Source organism: Strix aluco, chromosome 4, assembly GCF_031877795.1.
Source record: "Strix aluco isolate bStrAlu1 chromosome 4, bStrAlu1.hap1, whole genome shotgun sequence".
NCBI lineage: Eukaryota > Metazoa > Chordata > Aves > Strigiformes > Strigidae > Strix > Strix aluco.
In genome coordinates, this window is record NC_133934.1 from 114551025 (window position 1) to 114567563 (window position 16539).

At 39.5% G+C, this 16539-nt stretch overlaps 1 protein-coding gene across 9 annotated transcripts in view; it reads left to right on the forward strand.

Moving 5' to 3' along the window:
* The window catches only part of UNC79 (unc-79 homolog, NALCN channel complex subunit), a 114680-nt gene that overhangs the window by 26879 nt on the left and 71262 nt on the right, over positions 1 to 16539 (forward strand). For all 9 annotated transcript variants that reach the window (XM_074824996.1, XM_074824999.1, XM_074824997.1 and 6 more), the window contains 14 exons: positions 789 to 1018; positions 1341 to 1512; positions 3824 to 4054; positions 5974 to 6164; positions 7072 to 7195; positions 8389 to 8529; positions 9901 to 10122; positions 10715 to 10942; positions 12338 to 12479; positions 12890 to 12969; positions 13058 to 13206; positions 14210 to 14367; positions 14723 to 14904; positions 16197 to 16398. In XM_074824996.1, the coding sequence (XP_074681097.1) occupies positions 789 to 1018; positions 1341 to 1512; positions 3824 to 4054; positions 5974 to 6164; positions 7072 to 7195; positions 8389 to 8529; positions 9901 to 10122; positions 10715 to 10942; positions 12338 to 12479; positions 12890 to 12969; positions 13058 to 13206; positions 14210 to 14367; positions 14723 to 14904; positions 16197 to 16398 (2452 nt within the window). The remainder of the gene's footprint in view (positions 1 to 788; positions 1019 to 1340; positions 1513 to 3823; positions 4055 to 5973; positions 6165 to 7071; positions 7196 to 8388; positions 8530 to 9900; positions 10123 to 10714; positions 10943 to 12337; positions 12480 to 12889; positions 12970 to 13057; positions 13207 to 14209; positions 14368 to 14722; positions 14905 to 16196; positions 16399 to 16539) is intronic.

Sequence of the window (16539 nt, forward strand, 5' to 3'; positions counted from 1 at the left end):
AGTTGAGCTCAGTTTTTATTCTATAATTCTGCTTATGAAGAGGATAGAGCAAGAGATTAATTTTAAATCTGAGTGTTTATATCTTCTCCTTGAGGTCTTGGATTAATCCTAAATTGGACAAAAATCCTACTGTAAACTGTATATTTTTAAAAATATATGGATTGAAAGTCTTCAGTGCTTGGCTCTAAAAAGATTGCTGACAAAAAGAATCTGCTTGCAATACATACCAGATAGTGTGTTTTAATAATGACGAATACAATGTATAATATATTCTAGTTCTTACGTGGTAAAGAAAGCTTTTATGTTGGGCTGGATTACCAGGTGGCAAAAATAAAGGTAGCGTATATTTTGGAGGCTTGGATGGTTACCTATAAGGCAGATCCTTACATAGCATAAACTGGTGTGGCACCATTGATTACACTCCTAAGGATCTGCCTGTTGCTACACGTAACTTAAAAAGACATTCTGAAGTATAAGCAGGGGATAAGAGAACTACTGTAAATATTAGAGATTGCTTCAAGCCATAAAGTTAAGGTTGATGACTTAAATGTTTGTTTGGTCTGCTCTAAAAGAAGAGCAGCTGTGCCATTTAATTCCAGGCCCAGCATTTAGGCCTGAACTCATCTTTCTGTAAGTTCAGTGCCACTTGGCATCAGGAGTTTGCACACAGTTGTGCTTATATATAGTGATTTTGGAAAACACCAATTGCCCAGTGCTGACTCTTATCCCAGTTTTCAGTTCTGCTTCCTGATACTTGTGGCCTGATAAAATATATTTTTATTTTCCAGAACTGTAGTTCACATGTCAGAAGAGCTGTTGTCACGTGCTTCTCAGCGGGCTGCTGTGGCCGCCATGGCAACAGGCCAGTGCGCTATTGCAAGAGATGCCATTCGAATCATCACAGCAGTGAAGTTGGGGCAGCTGCAGAAACCCATCTTTATCAGACCTCGCCACCCCCTATCAATACCCGGGAGTGTGGGGCAGAGGAACTTGTGTGTACCGTGGAAGCTGTGATCAGGTAACATGGCAGCTTATGAAGCGTCAATATGTAAAGCAGCACCAGGCTTTCATGTAGATATTTCCTGCAAATCTTGTGCAAGTTGCTTTTAGTTTCACCAGGATAAGTACAAAGTAGGAGAGCTGAACTACTGCTCCTTGATCAGATGTGAGTGTTGTCCTCATGGAAGAAGTCAGCCTTGAATCCTAGAAATTAATGTTATTTTATTACTGTCCTCAGGAAAATGATGACATCACATGCCTTAACCTCTAGTTATTCTTGATCAGATACTTGTATCCAGTGCAGGAAAGCTACGTTCACTGACCACAAGCTTGTTTTATAGCTTGCTGAAGGAAGCAGAGTTTCATGCTGAGCAGAGGGAGTATGAACTCAACCGCAGGAGACAGATGGGCCTCTCCTCTTCCCATCACTCCCTGGACAACACAGACTTTGATAATAAAGATGATGACAAGCATGACCAACGCCTCCTGAGCCAGTTTGGAATCTGGTTCTTGGTGAGAAATTCTTGCTCTCTTCTCTCACTCCTCTTGCTTCCCTCTCCTTTTCTTTCTGAAGCCTCAATTTTCTCTTTTTCTACTTCTTGGCTTTAGTTGGATACTTTTCTGATTTGTAAGCAAAAAGGTGTTCTGTGAAGCTGTCAGACTTGGAGATTACAGAAGTAGTTTGGGTGGAGCTGCTGACTGCCTCTGAGTCCTGTATAGAGTATAACAGAATTACTCGGTTTTTGTTGACTTCCTATGTTCTGTCATCTTCTGCTCACAAATGCCCCCTGCTGAGTGCCATTATGGGATTGCCTTTTAAGGTTAAAAATAAAGATCTTTCATCTTTCAACATCACTCTCTGGAAGCTCAGCTTTCTCTGTTACCTCTGAATAGGCTGGAGGAGTCTCACTGGACTGCTTTTCCTTCCTGCCTTCAGATTGGTCTAGCTGGACCAGTCCCAGTCATTGTACTCAAGCTAATTCACTTGGTATGGGATGACAGAATGAAGCCCTGCTTGTTCTACCCCTTACAGTAGCTAGCAGAGAAAATAGCAGGACTGCTGCTGGCTAGTTCATGAACAGGCCAGGCTGGAGCCTGATAGATCCTCCAAAATTGGATTCTGCAATTCTCCTTAAGGAGAATTTTCCTTGTCAGGCTCTTTCCTGTTCACCTTGAGCTCTCACACTCTCTCCTCCTCAGTCATCCAGTGACAAGTGGGGAGCAGTAGGACTTCTCATCCAGCATCTAAACAGAGATAGGGACAGCAGGGTGGTAGGTCTAGAATCCCATAATGCAAACAAAACTGCTCTGCTCTTTCAAGAGGCTACCTGAGTAAACTTTATATTCTGCTGATACCTTGTGGGTTTTGTTGTTTAACATTGTTTTAGACTTAAAGCCTTTTTAATTTTTTTTTTTTTATTGTGCCATATTCATCTCTTCTGTTTCAAATGATGTTTTGTAAAGACTGAAGGCCTGTGTTTCCAGAAGTAGAACTGAAGTGAAAACAGTACAGGTTTTGTTACACTGTACATGCCTCACCCTTGACATTGAGAATCTGTCTTTATATGGTAGGGAGGGTGAACTCACTGACTTCATTCTATTCTTATAAAATCTCTTGATCCCTCTGTAGTGAGTATTGGTAGAGATGACAGCACAGATTGTGAGAAATAGTCGGTTGCTCTTTTCTTTCATGAAATGAACACCTTTTATCTAGAAACTGGACAGAGCGCAAGAGTTCCTATTTAAAAAGGCTGCCAGCTGATACTGCCTTTGAGTTAACACTCATCTGAGACAAGCACCAGAAGTGAACATCTTAACTTCAACCTGCAATGAAGTAGAACAATGAAGGCTGTACTTTGAATTGGCAAGGGTGTTGTTAGCTGCCTCATTCCAAGAAAAAACGTGGAAGAAAAGCACTTGTAAGATGGGTTCTGGTCTTTTCTGGTGCTGTCACCAGCTGTTTCCCCAGAAATGACATGAATGTTTCTCCTTTGTTCACTTGCTACAAGGCAGCAATCGCTGGTTTCAGGTTGCCAAGTGCTGAGAGTACAGGTTTCACTAGGAATTGGCAACAAACAGCAGATAGGTGGTTAAAGGAGCTTCCTAAATCTCCTGTCATCTGTTATTTTCCATTCTTTGGATTCAGTGCAGCAACCTGAATTGAAACTTTGTCTCCTGTCTCCAGAAGATATCAAGAGCTCAAATAGCGGGTAATTAAGGGCTTAGCAGTGTGCCTGGTTTGTGAACCGGTGTGCAGACTTGGTCTCAGATTTGGGACAGTTTTACAGTGCAGATATCATTTTAGAAAGAGTCTGGAGAAGAGGAGAAGAATATTAATTATTATGAGAATTTTTTAGGACTTAAAACTTATATTTCCACCCCAAATGAGGACAAAAAATCAAAATTGAAATCTTTTTGCAACAGAAAAATCACTTATTATATTAAGTAGACATCTTCTTTAAGACTTTTTGAAACTCTTCATTTGGTTTGTCTTTTTATCTTGTACATTTTATGTATAAGTGTGTATGTGTATCATGCATCTTACCAGTCATTCAGTTTGTCAAAGCATTCTGTATTGATATTTTCACTGTTGAAACTAAGAAACAAAAAATTCAGTGCTTGGTTTTTTTCCCTCTTACTGTTATTTTTTGGTTTGGAAATGTTTTGTTAATTGTTCTGTACCAAACTCGACTTAAAACTGATCAGCTCATTTGCCTTCTGTGTAATCTGCATCCTTGTTTCTCTGAGAATATGCAAAATATAGTAGACAGTTTGCCACCTTTAATTCTAGAAATGAAACTTGATTTGTGTTTCTGTCTTCCAGGTGAGCCTTTGCACTCCCAGTGAGAATACACCCACAGAGAGTTTAGCAAGGCTGGTTAGCATGGTATTCCAGTGGTTTCACTCTACAGCTTACATGATGGATGATGAAGTTGGTAGCCTGGTTGAAAAGCTCAAACCCCAGTTTGTTACTAAGTGGTTGAAGACTGTTTGCGATGTCCGGTTTGATGTCATGGTTATGTGCCTCCTTCCTAAACCAATGGAGTTTGCCAGGGTAAGAATAATTTATCTGAAGGTTCCTTTATTTGCCACAGAGATTAAAGTCTTAAGTATAAAGACCATTTCTCCCCCAGCTGTGTCAAGGCAAAAGAAATCTTAGTGGTTGAGGGAGCAGTGGAGTTCAGGAATTCTTCATTTTCTTAGCATTTTTTGTTTTACTGTGTTAGAGTCCAGGGATTATTTACAGCAATATGAAGACAGGTCGGAAGAATATTACAGGTATTGAAGGATACTGTACATTTTGGATAGCTGCACATTTCCATTAAGCTGCTGAAGCACTCAAGCTTGTCTTTAGTAAAAGCTATCGTTTGTCTGCTCCCAGATACAAGCCTGTCCTTTACTAGTCTGCTTTACTAATTTTTCTCTGTTCTTTGCATTCTTCATCTCTGCAGCTGTGAATTAAGGTTCATGAAATCACACGTGTTGTAGCTGGAAGGAACTCTGGGCATACTGATGCCATGTAGCTTCAGATACCTAATTTAAGTGACTCAGTTAAGAGACTAGTTTGCCATGGTTTGCCTTACTGCTGATGAGAGAAAGAGACTTATCTGTAAAGTCATTCAGGGTGCTTATGTGAGACTGTTGCTGGAATCGATTCTAGAGTCTTTCTTTCTGTCCATTAATTACAAAGCAGAATTTGCCACTTAACCTGGATAGTAAAGACAGGAAACAAGGTCAGGCATGTGAATATTCCTCTATAGAAAATGAAACATCATCATGAAAATAGAAACTTTATATTTGTGAGAGATTTACGACTTTTTCCTCATTTATCACTGCCAATTATACCACATGTGCTTTTGTAAGACTTTCATTTTGTGACCCTCTCATGTCAAATGTCCAGAGGACATGCTGATTTTGTTTCCTGAAATGAAGTGGCTAGACTAGGAAGGGCCATAAAGACTTGATGTGATCTATTACATCATCAGGGATGAAGTGTGCATCCATGGATTTGGTGTACATGTGCAGACCGCATGTGTAGATGTCTTACTCTGAACCATTGCTCTGAAGATACACCTGACTATGGGACAATCGGAGGGCAGCTGAGGGAATTTGAGAGGTGGATGGATGCTTTGAATGTTAGAATTGAAGAAAAAAGATCAGGGCTTTGAGACTGTAGGGGGAAAGAAGGACTGAACCTCATGGTGTAATCTGTTATGGATCTTTTTCTTGTCTTGGATCCAGCCCCTTTTTTGAGTTTTATTACCACCACTGCAATACTTAAAGACTAGACTGACAACTTGCCAGATTTGCAAGGATTCACTAGAAAGAACATGAAGACAAACAGCCATGAAATTAGCTGTGATGAATGGAGAAAAAATAGTTTGTTGGCTGAGATTACCAGTAGTTGCTGCCAAAACAGCAGGCATCTCTAGAGCCATTAGTCAGGAACAGCAGATGTGAGCCAAGGTCAGTTAGAATAATTAATCTCTGTAGGCCAGTTACTTTTTTACTTAGAAGTATATTTTTTGTCTTCCATCACTTAGAACCTTCCCTCAAAAAACCCCAAAACAAACAACCACAAAAGAACACCTGGTACAGACCAAGTTTTTCAAAATAAAGACCCAGCACTGTAACAAGTTGTCCAGAGCAAATAATTGACGGTGCAAGTTTGACCAAACAAATCTGTCCCTTGCTGAGAACTGTAAACAATGAGAGGTTACTCTGCGTCATGGCCTGGAGGTGAGCAAACTTCATCTAAATCTTGGACAGTGCTTTTGTGTACTATGGGTCAAATAAGAGAGGAAAAAACTGATGCAATCCCCATGGCTGAAATCTGAATTCAGGCTGGAAGGTACTGATGATCACCCCCCACAATTTCCTGGCTGCAACACACTGAGCAAATTTATGGTGCTGAGCAAGTTACAGGGACTAGGAAGTATTGCTCATCAGTATGATTCCTGGAAATACCCACAGGTTGGTGGATACTGGGACAAATCGTGTAGTGCTGTGACCCAATTAAAAGAAGGGCTGAATCGAATCCTTTGCTTGATTCCATACAATGTGATAAACCAGCCGGTGTGGGAATGTATCATGCCAGAGTGGTTGGAAGCTATAAGGACGGAAGTGCCTGATAATCAGCTGAAAGAGTTCCGGGAAGTGTTGAGGTATGTAGACATATGTAGGAACCATTCTGTCGTAGCATATGTTGATTGTTGAGGGTTTTAGCACAATAAGATGGTGACAACAAGTAAAAATGCCTGTGTACAACAGGCAGCAGTGAGCGAATGCTTCTGAATTTTTTTATAACTTATATGTAAACTAAAGCACTTAAGCTTTGGGAAAGTTTCCTTTTATTGCTCCTGATATCCTCAAATCTGAATCAAGAGCCAACTACATGGATGCTTCTTTGCTGTGAGCAGGGCACATTTTCAGTGGTTTCCTGCAGTATGGTGGAAGACACATTTTTCTCCTCCTGGCCAACTGTTGATAAGAAATGGTGAGGATTAGTAGAGCTGGGACTGAAAGAGTGATGATTTGTATTGATTTAGCTAATATCTTCCCCTGTTGAGCAAAGAAAACACCAGCATAAGAATGGTGGCTGTCCAAGTCATAATTTCATGTCTGGTCTATGCCTTTGACAATAAAACTTCACATTGCCCTTAAACTGATGAAGAGGCTCTGAAACTGACTGTAAATTTGTATTTGTAGGTATTGATGTAAACTTTTTTTAGTGTAGACATCGAATAGTGGTGGAGTGGTGAGATGAGAAATTTTCCAATTTTTACATTGGATGTTAAAAAAAGGTATTGGTGTCAAATGAAACTGGGCATGATATGAGATGTGATGTAAGTTCTTAAGGTGCATCTCCAAATTCAGAGATGACCTTGTGTAGTCAGGACAGGTGGTATCAGCAATGTAGCTCAACTCCCGTGGAGGGTGAGGGTGCAAGTAGGATTACAGAAGCATCATCAGTGCTGGTACTGAGATTGCCTTTCTACCATTTTTCTGTTATGTCTCACACAGTGTATGCCATGGTGACTCAGTGAGCTATGTTTTTGTTCTACTTTTCAGCAAAATGTTTGACACTGAACTTTGCCCTCTCCCTTTCTCAATGGAGGAGATGTTTGGTTTCATTAGCTGTCGATTCACAGGGTATCCATCCTCTGTGCAAGAGCAAGCATTGCTTTGGCTGCATGTAAGTGTCTTCTCTTGACAAGTCATGCTGAAGCAGCTTATGATTTTGGAAAAGGAAAAAAAAAAAAAAAGAGGGGAGAGGGGAAAAGAAGCCACCTTTCCAAGGATCGTGGAACCTTTCTGCCCTTTGCTTAGCCCCAGAGTAAGGATGGTTGGTAGACAGATCACAGGAAACTTTGTTGCTAGCCCATCATGGGCAATATAATGGAAGCCTGGAAATTCGTTTTTACCTTTGAATGTCAGTTGTGTCTTTAGGGCCATTCAGCTGTCTGACTTTTTGCCAGCAGTAGTTTTTAGTTTCCACAGAATTTGGTCTGTAGATTCCAAAATTAATTCCAGACTCCAGAAGCAGCTGTAGTTGTTCCCGTGTATGAAGAACTGAATTAGACTAGGGCTGTACTCATCAGGCTTGCTGCTGCTCTGGCCCTTTTATGCTCTATTTGCCCACAAAACTGGCATTCGCCCAGTGTTCATATTCAAAAGCTACAGGGACAATCATGTCAGCTGTGGGCAGTGAATTCAAAAGGATATAAAATTTTCCACAGCACCTGAGAATAATATCTGTGTTCTTCATTACCACTTCTTTTCTGCTGAGGGTAATTTTGGTTAAGCCTCTGCAAAGACAAGTTTACCTGATCACTAGCAATTTTCAGGTATGCAGAGTTTTCAATTATGATTTTTTTAGATTTTAATTCACCTAATAATAGTTAATGAAAGTACAAATGAGCTTGTATTTGTCTGAGTGTTAGTGACAAAATGGATGATGAATATTCCCTCAGTGATTTGCAGATAACCATCCTGTCACTATGTTGACACCTGTAGGCTACTATTCTGACTGGATTCTTAGTATAAATACAGGAATTCAGTTTTAAGTAATCATAGGTATAGTAATAGTTATTCATCCAAGTATTGGTAATACTTTTGGTTTACAGAAATATTTTTTTGGAACAACCCCACATCCCTGTGTGTTTGTGCATAAAACTGATCTCAAGGTGCACCAAGCAGATGCCAACAAATATTTTGAAAATACCCTTTTATTGCCAGTTCTCTAAGCTTGCAGCTGACCTCATTGAATACCAAAATGAAATATGTGGAACTTGCTGAACTGAGGATCATATGATAAAGGTGCTTAGAAAGTAGCTGGCATTTTTGATCAAACTTGAAACTCATGCTTTTTTGTTTGTCTTTCCTCAGGTGTTATCTGAACTAGACATTGTTGTTCCTCTTCAGTTACTAATCAGCATGTTTTCTGATGGAGTTAATTCTGTAAAAGAGTTAGCAAATCAAAGAAAATCGAGAGTCAGTGAACTGGCAGGAAATCTTGCAGCTCGGAGGGTAACTCTTATTTCTCCTGCTTATTTTTTTGCTTAGAACAGTTTTCCTAATAGAGCGCATGTGAAGAATTAAAAAGTTGTCTTTCAATATGGCAGCATTTGATTGGACACACTATAAATTTTGAAAGTGGAAGAAAATTGATATGACTTCTTCAGTTAATACAACTCTGTCACATGGTCAGTGTAAAGATAATGCAGATAGGAACTGCAGAAAAGCTGTGTAGTTCTTCCTTAGTGAACTGTTTTGTTTGGGATATGTTTGGAGTGTTTTTGATATCTTTTCCGACCATTTTCATTCTCTGCACCTTCTGTTAATAACCATCAACAAGTTCTTACGGACAACTGGTAACCCAGAGTGAGCTTTTGTATAATAGTACAGATTTGGTAGGCCTAGGTATGTTTTGGAAGGGTGTCAGCAGAATTTATTTCTGTATCCCTGCATTTTTTTTCCCTGTCCAAGAGTTGCAAAGATTGATCTAAAGTCTGTCAAAGGCTTATGCTCTTCAAGAAAACATGTACAAATCTGTAGGTACTACACATACTTGGACTGATGTAACTAACTTCCAAGTAGTCTTGGATGAAGTGCTTCAAGGAGAGCAGGAATAAGAGTGTTTGAAAGATCAGATCTTTAGATTTAAGGAACTACAGCATCTAGGCTGTTGATTCCTGACAGGTGGTCTGCCTGTCTTCCGATGTAGCTTGGCAGAGAGCACTCCCACACCTAGCCTGTGATCACTTAAAAACTAAGCAGAAAAAACGGTCAGACTTACTGTCTGGTCTTTCAGACCGTAGCTGGCCTAAATATAGACCTCATGTCATCTAACTGTGTATCTCCCTGCAACACTTAGAGGTTCTCAGGGTGTTCCAGCTTGCTTACTGTGGTGTGGATATAAATCAGTGCAGACATGCACATCTTGTTACCGTCGTGTCTAGTTAATTTCCAGCTACCTGTATCCTTGATATAGTCTTAGTTACACTGTTCTCTTGAGATAGCCTCCTTTATTAGCCTCCTACTATTGAAGTTCATGTCCCTGGATCATGGAGCAGATCATTGTAACCTGATGGCCGCTTTACTGCCTGCACCAAGTTTCTGTTTGCTTTATGATGTTAAAATTCCTCACTAGGAATAAGGTAATGGATGTCAGCCACTTAGCTTGAGAGAATGTATACATCTGTGCAGAATATAATTCCTGTACTTCTATCATATTTTATCATTTAATGGTATTTAAGGGACGTGTACATTTTGAAAAAGAACTACAGAAGGGAATAGTAAGGCTGTCAAAGTTCTTGCCATTTTCTGCAGTTTTGTATATAATGAGATTGCTTAAATGTGTAGCAGTCATTTGGACATGTTGATTCTTTATGTCTTCAGGTAAGCGTTGCTTCTGACCCTGGGCGCAGAGTTCAGCACAACATGCTGAGTCCTTTCCCAAGCCCCTTCCAGAGCCCATTTCGGAGTCCAATACGTAGTCCTTTTCACAGCCCTTTCAAGAACTTTGGACACCCCAGTGGAAAGACAATTGATTTTGACTGTGAAGATGATGAAATGAATCTTAATTGCTTCATTCTGATGTTTGATCTCATCTTGAAGCAGGTACTCGCAGAGAAGAACACTCACATTGAGGGGACGCTGAAGTTCTGCAATCACTTTTGGCTCTCCTTTAATCCTGTATTGAGTCCCTTTCTGCTAAGCATGAAGTATATGACATTTAAATCTCTCTACAACTGCCTTTACCCGTATAGGAGTTATAGGCTCATGTTCAATGAAGAGAAGTTAGATACCTCCACACTCATCTTAGGTAGCTCATGTGAGTGAAAGGAACTTCTCCTTGGAGATACGTTTATTTCTACAGACTAGAAGCAGAGGCTTGTTGATAGACTTAGATTAGATGCATATTTTTTGGATAGCTAAATTTGTACATTGTGAATCCGAGGCTGAATGTTTTGCATAACTGTCTGCAGGTAAAATTAATGGATCTGGTGCTTGAAATTGTCTGTTTACTCTAGCTGCTCGACCTTGGGCCTCAACACCAGTGGCAGTTTAAAATTGTGAGTTCCAGGTTTATCTCAAACTCTTCCCAGTACTGTAATATAACACTAGCAGAAATGTGGGAAGAGGCAGAACAGTTAATGCTCTGGCTTTTAAAAATAAATAATAAATCCTTACTCTTTTCACTCTCTTTCAGATGGAACTCCAGGATGATGGTGTCACTTTGGGCTTAGAGAACAGCATTTCTAAAGATATAATATCCATCATAAACAATGTGTTCCAGGCACCCTGGGGTGGTTCTCACACCTGTCAGAAAGATGAAAAAGCAGTTGAATGTGGTCTGTGTCAGTCCAGCATTCTGTGTTACCAGCTGGGTTTTGAGCTGCTGGAACAGCTTGCTCCAAAAGAAGAAATCAGGCTTGTGGTAAGTAGAGAAGCAAAGGGCCTATGTTATTGGTGTGCTGAAACTCCTCTTCCTCATTTTTCTCATTACATTGTGCACAAGGGAGCAAAGCTACACTGACCTTTGGCATGGAGGATTTGGGAGGTTAAAGCAAAATGCCATTAAACTGTAAAATTTCATAAGTTTGATTTGATGAAAAGAAGCCAGGGAAGATGACAATATTCATCTGGGATGAACTCTTCCCCCATCAACATTGAAGTGCTGTCTCACTTTGGAAGGACACTCCTATGATACTGGGTCTTAAATAAAATGTGAAATGTTAATATTGAGTGCTTTTCATCTTTTAAAAGCTAAGAGTCAATATTTTGAAAAAATTAATGATTTTGAGTGAATCAGTTGTCAAGTGAGCAAGCCTTAGTTGGTGCTTGATTGTTGAAGATGCTGCGCACTCTTGAAAAACAGAATATACTTCAGGTTGAGTGTTCAACTTTGTCAGACACAGTTATGTAGTCCCCGATCACTAGTCATCGTTAAAGTCCTCTGTAGCTTTGCAGAAGAACTGAAGCATTACCTGTGATGTGATGAATTTATTTTCAGCTGTATGTCTATTATACATAACTGTTCCATCTGATAGTTCAGAAGACAGCATCGTTCCCCTTAGTCTGAGTGCTTATTTACTGTGGCATGGTAGTGGCAGGATGTTTATTAGTAATTTTTTTTCAGTGGTGGACGTAGTGATGCCTTTTGATGTGTAAAAGTTTCGGAATTCCATTTGGATGTGTATGCTAATTGTAGGTATTGTGCATGTGGCATTCAGTAACTTGTGTTATAAAAGTCATCTCGTGCCCTTGCAGTTCAGATTCTCACCTCAGCCGAAAAGTAGCAAGTGGTGAAGTCTTGCGTACTGGGGATTGGTACTATTTCTAGGATCCACTGTGTGATTTATAACTTAAAGGTCACAATGGCAATCTGTAATCCTGAGCTCCTGGCCACAGGTAGAAGTAACTCCAGCTGGTCCTTTTCTTAATGTAACAGTGATTGAGGTAGCTCCTGCCTCTAAGCCTGCAACTCTACAGTAGCGTAGGAAATGTGCCCTGCTCCTGTCTGTTACTCCTCTGAGACAAGGATGACAAGTTTGGTGAAACCATGTCCCTGTGATTGGATCCACCAATACAGTTTCTGTTAAGTGGTATCACTTAAATCCATGTTTGAAACAGTCTCCTTGTTAGTATGCATTTGCCGATGCAGCATTTTAGATATGCAGGTGATTTGAATGCACAAATGTATGCGGAACGAGACAGTGTCTGCCTCGTTTGAGCTCAGCTTATCGCACCAAATATAACTTAAACAGTAGGATACAGCCTTATGTATTTAGATAGCATCAAGAAACAAATTTAACTTATTGTATTCTTAAAGGAGCCCACAGATAACCTCGAGGATAGTCTTCTGTATACTAGACCTGAGTTTATTATAGGAACTGAAGGAGAAGAGGAAGACAAATTGGCACCAAAACATGGAGAAAACCCAGGAAATCACACAGAGACCACAGAAAATGCTGGTAAGTGAGGGTGAGAAGGTTGAGTATTTCAGTGAGGCTTTAAATGAAACACTTCTACTCATACAGAATACAACTTCATGAAGTAGTCTTTCAGGTCCAACAATGGACAGTCACTTTTTTCTCATGCATTTAATTCTTTCAACATATTAATTAAATAGGAAGTGTGTATTTATGCTGATAGAAAGTGTGGCGCTCTCAAAAAAGTGTTAGAAGAAATCTTGGCTCTTTGAACATATAAAGAAGCAAAAAGATTACATGCCAGATTCCATGCTGTTGTATCTTTACTGACTGCAGGGTTACTGTGGCTAGAATTAATTTATCTCTCATCACTTTGACATTCGTTAGTTTCATTTTGAATCCACAGATGGGAGAACTTTAACAACATTTTATGTAACTTACATTTTTAACAGCGATAAAGAATGACACAGAAAGAAAATTTTGTTATCAGCAACTTCCAGTTACCTTGAAGCTCATATACACTATATTGCAGGTAACACTGATTACTTGTTTGTTTAGTTTGAATTTTTGGTTAAGTGGTGCCATTGTGTTGAGAGTAGTACGTACGTCTGCTTACACAGGAAATGTCAAGGTTTGAAGAACCAGACATTCTTTTTAACATGCTGAACTGTCTGAAGATCCTGTGTCTTCATGGAGAATGCCTGTATATAGCAAGGAAGGACCATCCACAATTTCTTGCCTATATTCAAGATCACATGCTGATTGCAAGGTAGGTTTTTATTGCATATTTTGTCTTCATACTTCGGCGGTTCTCCAACTATATGTTTGTTGTTGGCATCAAAGAATTTGTAGGTTTAGTATGGAAAATTAACGAAGGGTGGTAGGGAAGTGTGGAAAGGTTAAGGCACTGTATAGGGGCACATTGCACAGGCTAACTAAGAAGTTGCAAATGAAACCAAGGTACTCTGCATTGTCCATCTTGGCTACTCATGCACCACTTGTCTTGCAGTGAGTCAGAGTTTCTCATATTGAATAAAAGCATTGTCTGAGACTGAGGTATCTTCCCTGACTCTACAAAATAAAATGAAAGATGATGCAGGGAGAGACACACAGTTTATAGGGCATTAAAGCTGAGAGAACAACAGTATTGCACCTTATTTTTAAGAGGTAGAGGAATTTTTTCATTTAGAATCAGAGTGAAATCTGTGCATTTTAAGATTCTCTTTGGAGAAGGTATTTCTGCAAAAAACTGAATAAACATCAACATGTGATGTGCTGAAATAGAGTGTGTTCATCAGCGTTTACAGCTGCTCTGTATTGGTTTCACTGATGAGACTGTAAGGTTTTGGCAGAGAATCTGTCCTGAATCTAAATATGCAAATTGTGAACACCCAACATCTTAGTCATTTGTGGTGCCAAGAGAGTTCATGTAGCTTGTGTGCTGAAGCTGATCGTGCTGAGACTGCTAATTTGTAGCACAGATTATGTTCCATGGCAGTTGTGCCTTGAGTTAGGCCAACTGGTCAAATCTGAAGTGTTTTAATGTAGAGGAATATTTGAACCTCCATTTTCAAGAAAAACTGCTTTAGTTGAAGATTTCCAAGTAGCTCTGTTTTCCTACCAGCAACTCTGTAGTATTCACATTAATGCCCAGGATGACTCATACAGATTTTCGTGGAAAGTGCTTCCCACCAATACAGTGTAGACATGTAGAAGAAAGGATGTCAAGAGAGTGCTTTTATAAGCAGGCTTCATCTTTTTGGTCTTTCCAGCTTATGGGGAGTTGTGAAGTCTGAGTTCTCTCAGCTTTCTTCCCTGGCAGTCCCACTTCTTCTTCATGCACTTTCACTTCCCCGTGGAGCTGACATTTTCTGGACAATCATAAACAGCAATTTCAACAGCAAAGATTGGAAGATGAGATTTGAAGCAGGTAGGCCTGAGAAATATACACTATTTGCTCTTTGTTGCTTCACTGAAGAGGCAGAGTGTTCTTTGCTGTAACTGAGGAGACCTGTAATACATAATTATCTTTTTGCTGCTTTGGGGAGTTTTGGAGATCATCTGGTGCAAAACTATGGCGCAACAATGCAGTAAAATAGAGGAGAACAGGAGACATTTTCGATAATCAAAGTAAAATTAAAGTTGCAACACTTGCCAGCTATTTTTTTGTTGTTACTTTCTCAGATGTGTGTATTTCTAGGAGAGGTATATTAATCAGGACATAAAGAAGCTATTGCCTAAATTAATACGCATGTTTTCTTTGTCTGGGGGCACGGCTGCTACAGTGGAGAAAGTGGCTGTGTTGTGCAGATTTTTGGATATTCACTCTGTGACAAAAAACCACCTACTGAAGTACTCTTTGGCTCATGCATTCTGCTGTTTCCTGACTGCTGTGGAAGATGTCAACCCAGCAGTAGCTACAAGAGCTGGGCTGTTACTTGACACCATAAAGAGGCCAGCTTTACAGGTAGGTTCATTATATGGGAAAAATACATTCAAACAGGAATCCGAGTTCTCACTGAAGTTCAAAGCGGTTCAGGTGTACAGCATCACAGTCACAACTAACTCCTCTTCAGACAAGCCTTATGGGTCTTGCAGTTGACACGGGCACAGAATAGCCAAGGGAAATGATACTGTCCTAGCTCCAACTTAGAATCATTTAGGTTGGAAAGACCCTTAAGATCTTCAAGTCCAACCATAAAAACTTTGATTGCAAAGGATTACTGTTGCATTTGAACTGCTACCATAGAAAGCTGTAAATGTTTTTTATTATTTTAAAATGTATTGACATTTTTATATTTAAAAAAAAAAGAATTTCTAAGTCTTATGACACCCTGCTGAGCTGACAGTGAGAAAATGCCTTCAAGCATAACCAAACATGGTCTTAATCTTTTCAAGATTTACTTAGGCATGTAACTTTAAGCATGTGTGAGAGCCTGCCAGTCAGAATTCTCATGATTAAAAGTAAGCAGATATGAAAGTGGATCAGAATCTATGTATACAAGCAAGATAAAAAAAACCCTGAAAAATCTCATAGTACACAATTCAGTTCTATAGAGAATAGTATGAATATGTATTTTAAAAAGTTTAGTGTTAATGCCTATAAAAAGCTGTTAATACTTGCTAGTTTTATTCCATATAGTGCCTTTTCAAAGTAGTTTCCAGAGAACTTGAATTCACTGAGACTGTTACCAGTATACTGCACTTTCCTATGTAATGTGTGGGTTTTCATCTCAAACATAAGTCTTGACACTACACCCAAAATTCTAGTGCAAATAAAATACAGAGGCATTTTGAGGCAAAGTGCTTCCGATACACTTTACCACATTATCTTTCTTCCTCTGTTTGGGCTTGGTGATTTATTCTTTTTGTAATTGAGGGCTTGATTCAGTTGCCTAAATAGAAGCTTTTTCTCAGGCAGGGGTGTGTGAAGAGAATACTTTGATATTGTGTACCAAATGTGCAGTAGGACAGAACTTTGCCTATACCTTTGTATTCCTCAAAATCTTAGCAAATTCTACATTATAAATATGATGTTCATTTATCTCCTTACCTTACTTTTCCATTGATATCAGTAGTATTAGTTCTGATTAGTCCTTTAGGACTTGGTTGGAAAAAGGAGCTAAACCTTTATCCTGTACTAATTAATAGAAGTTGTGAGCTTTGACCTCCCTTTGCTTTAAAAAATGCTTAAAAGTTTTCACATCTTGGTTCTGTGTTGTTTTGTTTGTGTTGTTGTTGTTGTTTGTTTTTCTATAGGGTCTCTGCCTCTGCCTTGATTTCCAGTTTGACACAGTTGTCAAGGACAGGCCCACAATTCTTAGTAAGCTTTTACTACTTCATTTTCTAAAAGCGGATATTCCAGCTTTGAGCTGGGAGTTCTTTGTGAATCGCTTTGAGACCCTGTCTCTGGAAGCACAGCTTCATCTGGACTGCAACAAAGAATTCCCTTTCCCAACAAGTAAGCAGAGTCCAAATCAATCTGATGACTTTTTATCAGCTTCTGGAATTTCAGCTGCCTGCAAGGGTCTGAGAGAGAGATGTAGGTCTCGCCTGTATAAATTCTCTGAAACCAAGTAATCTTTCAGGTCAAAAGAGAGTA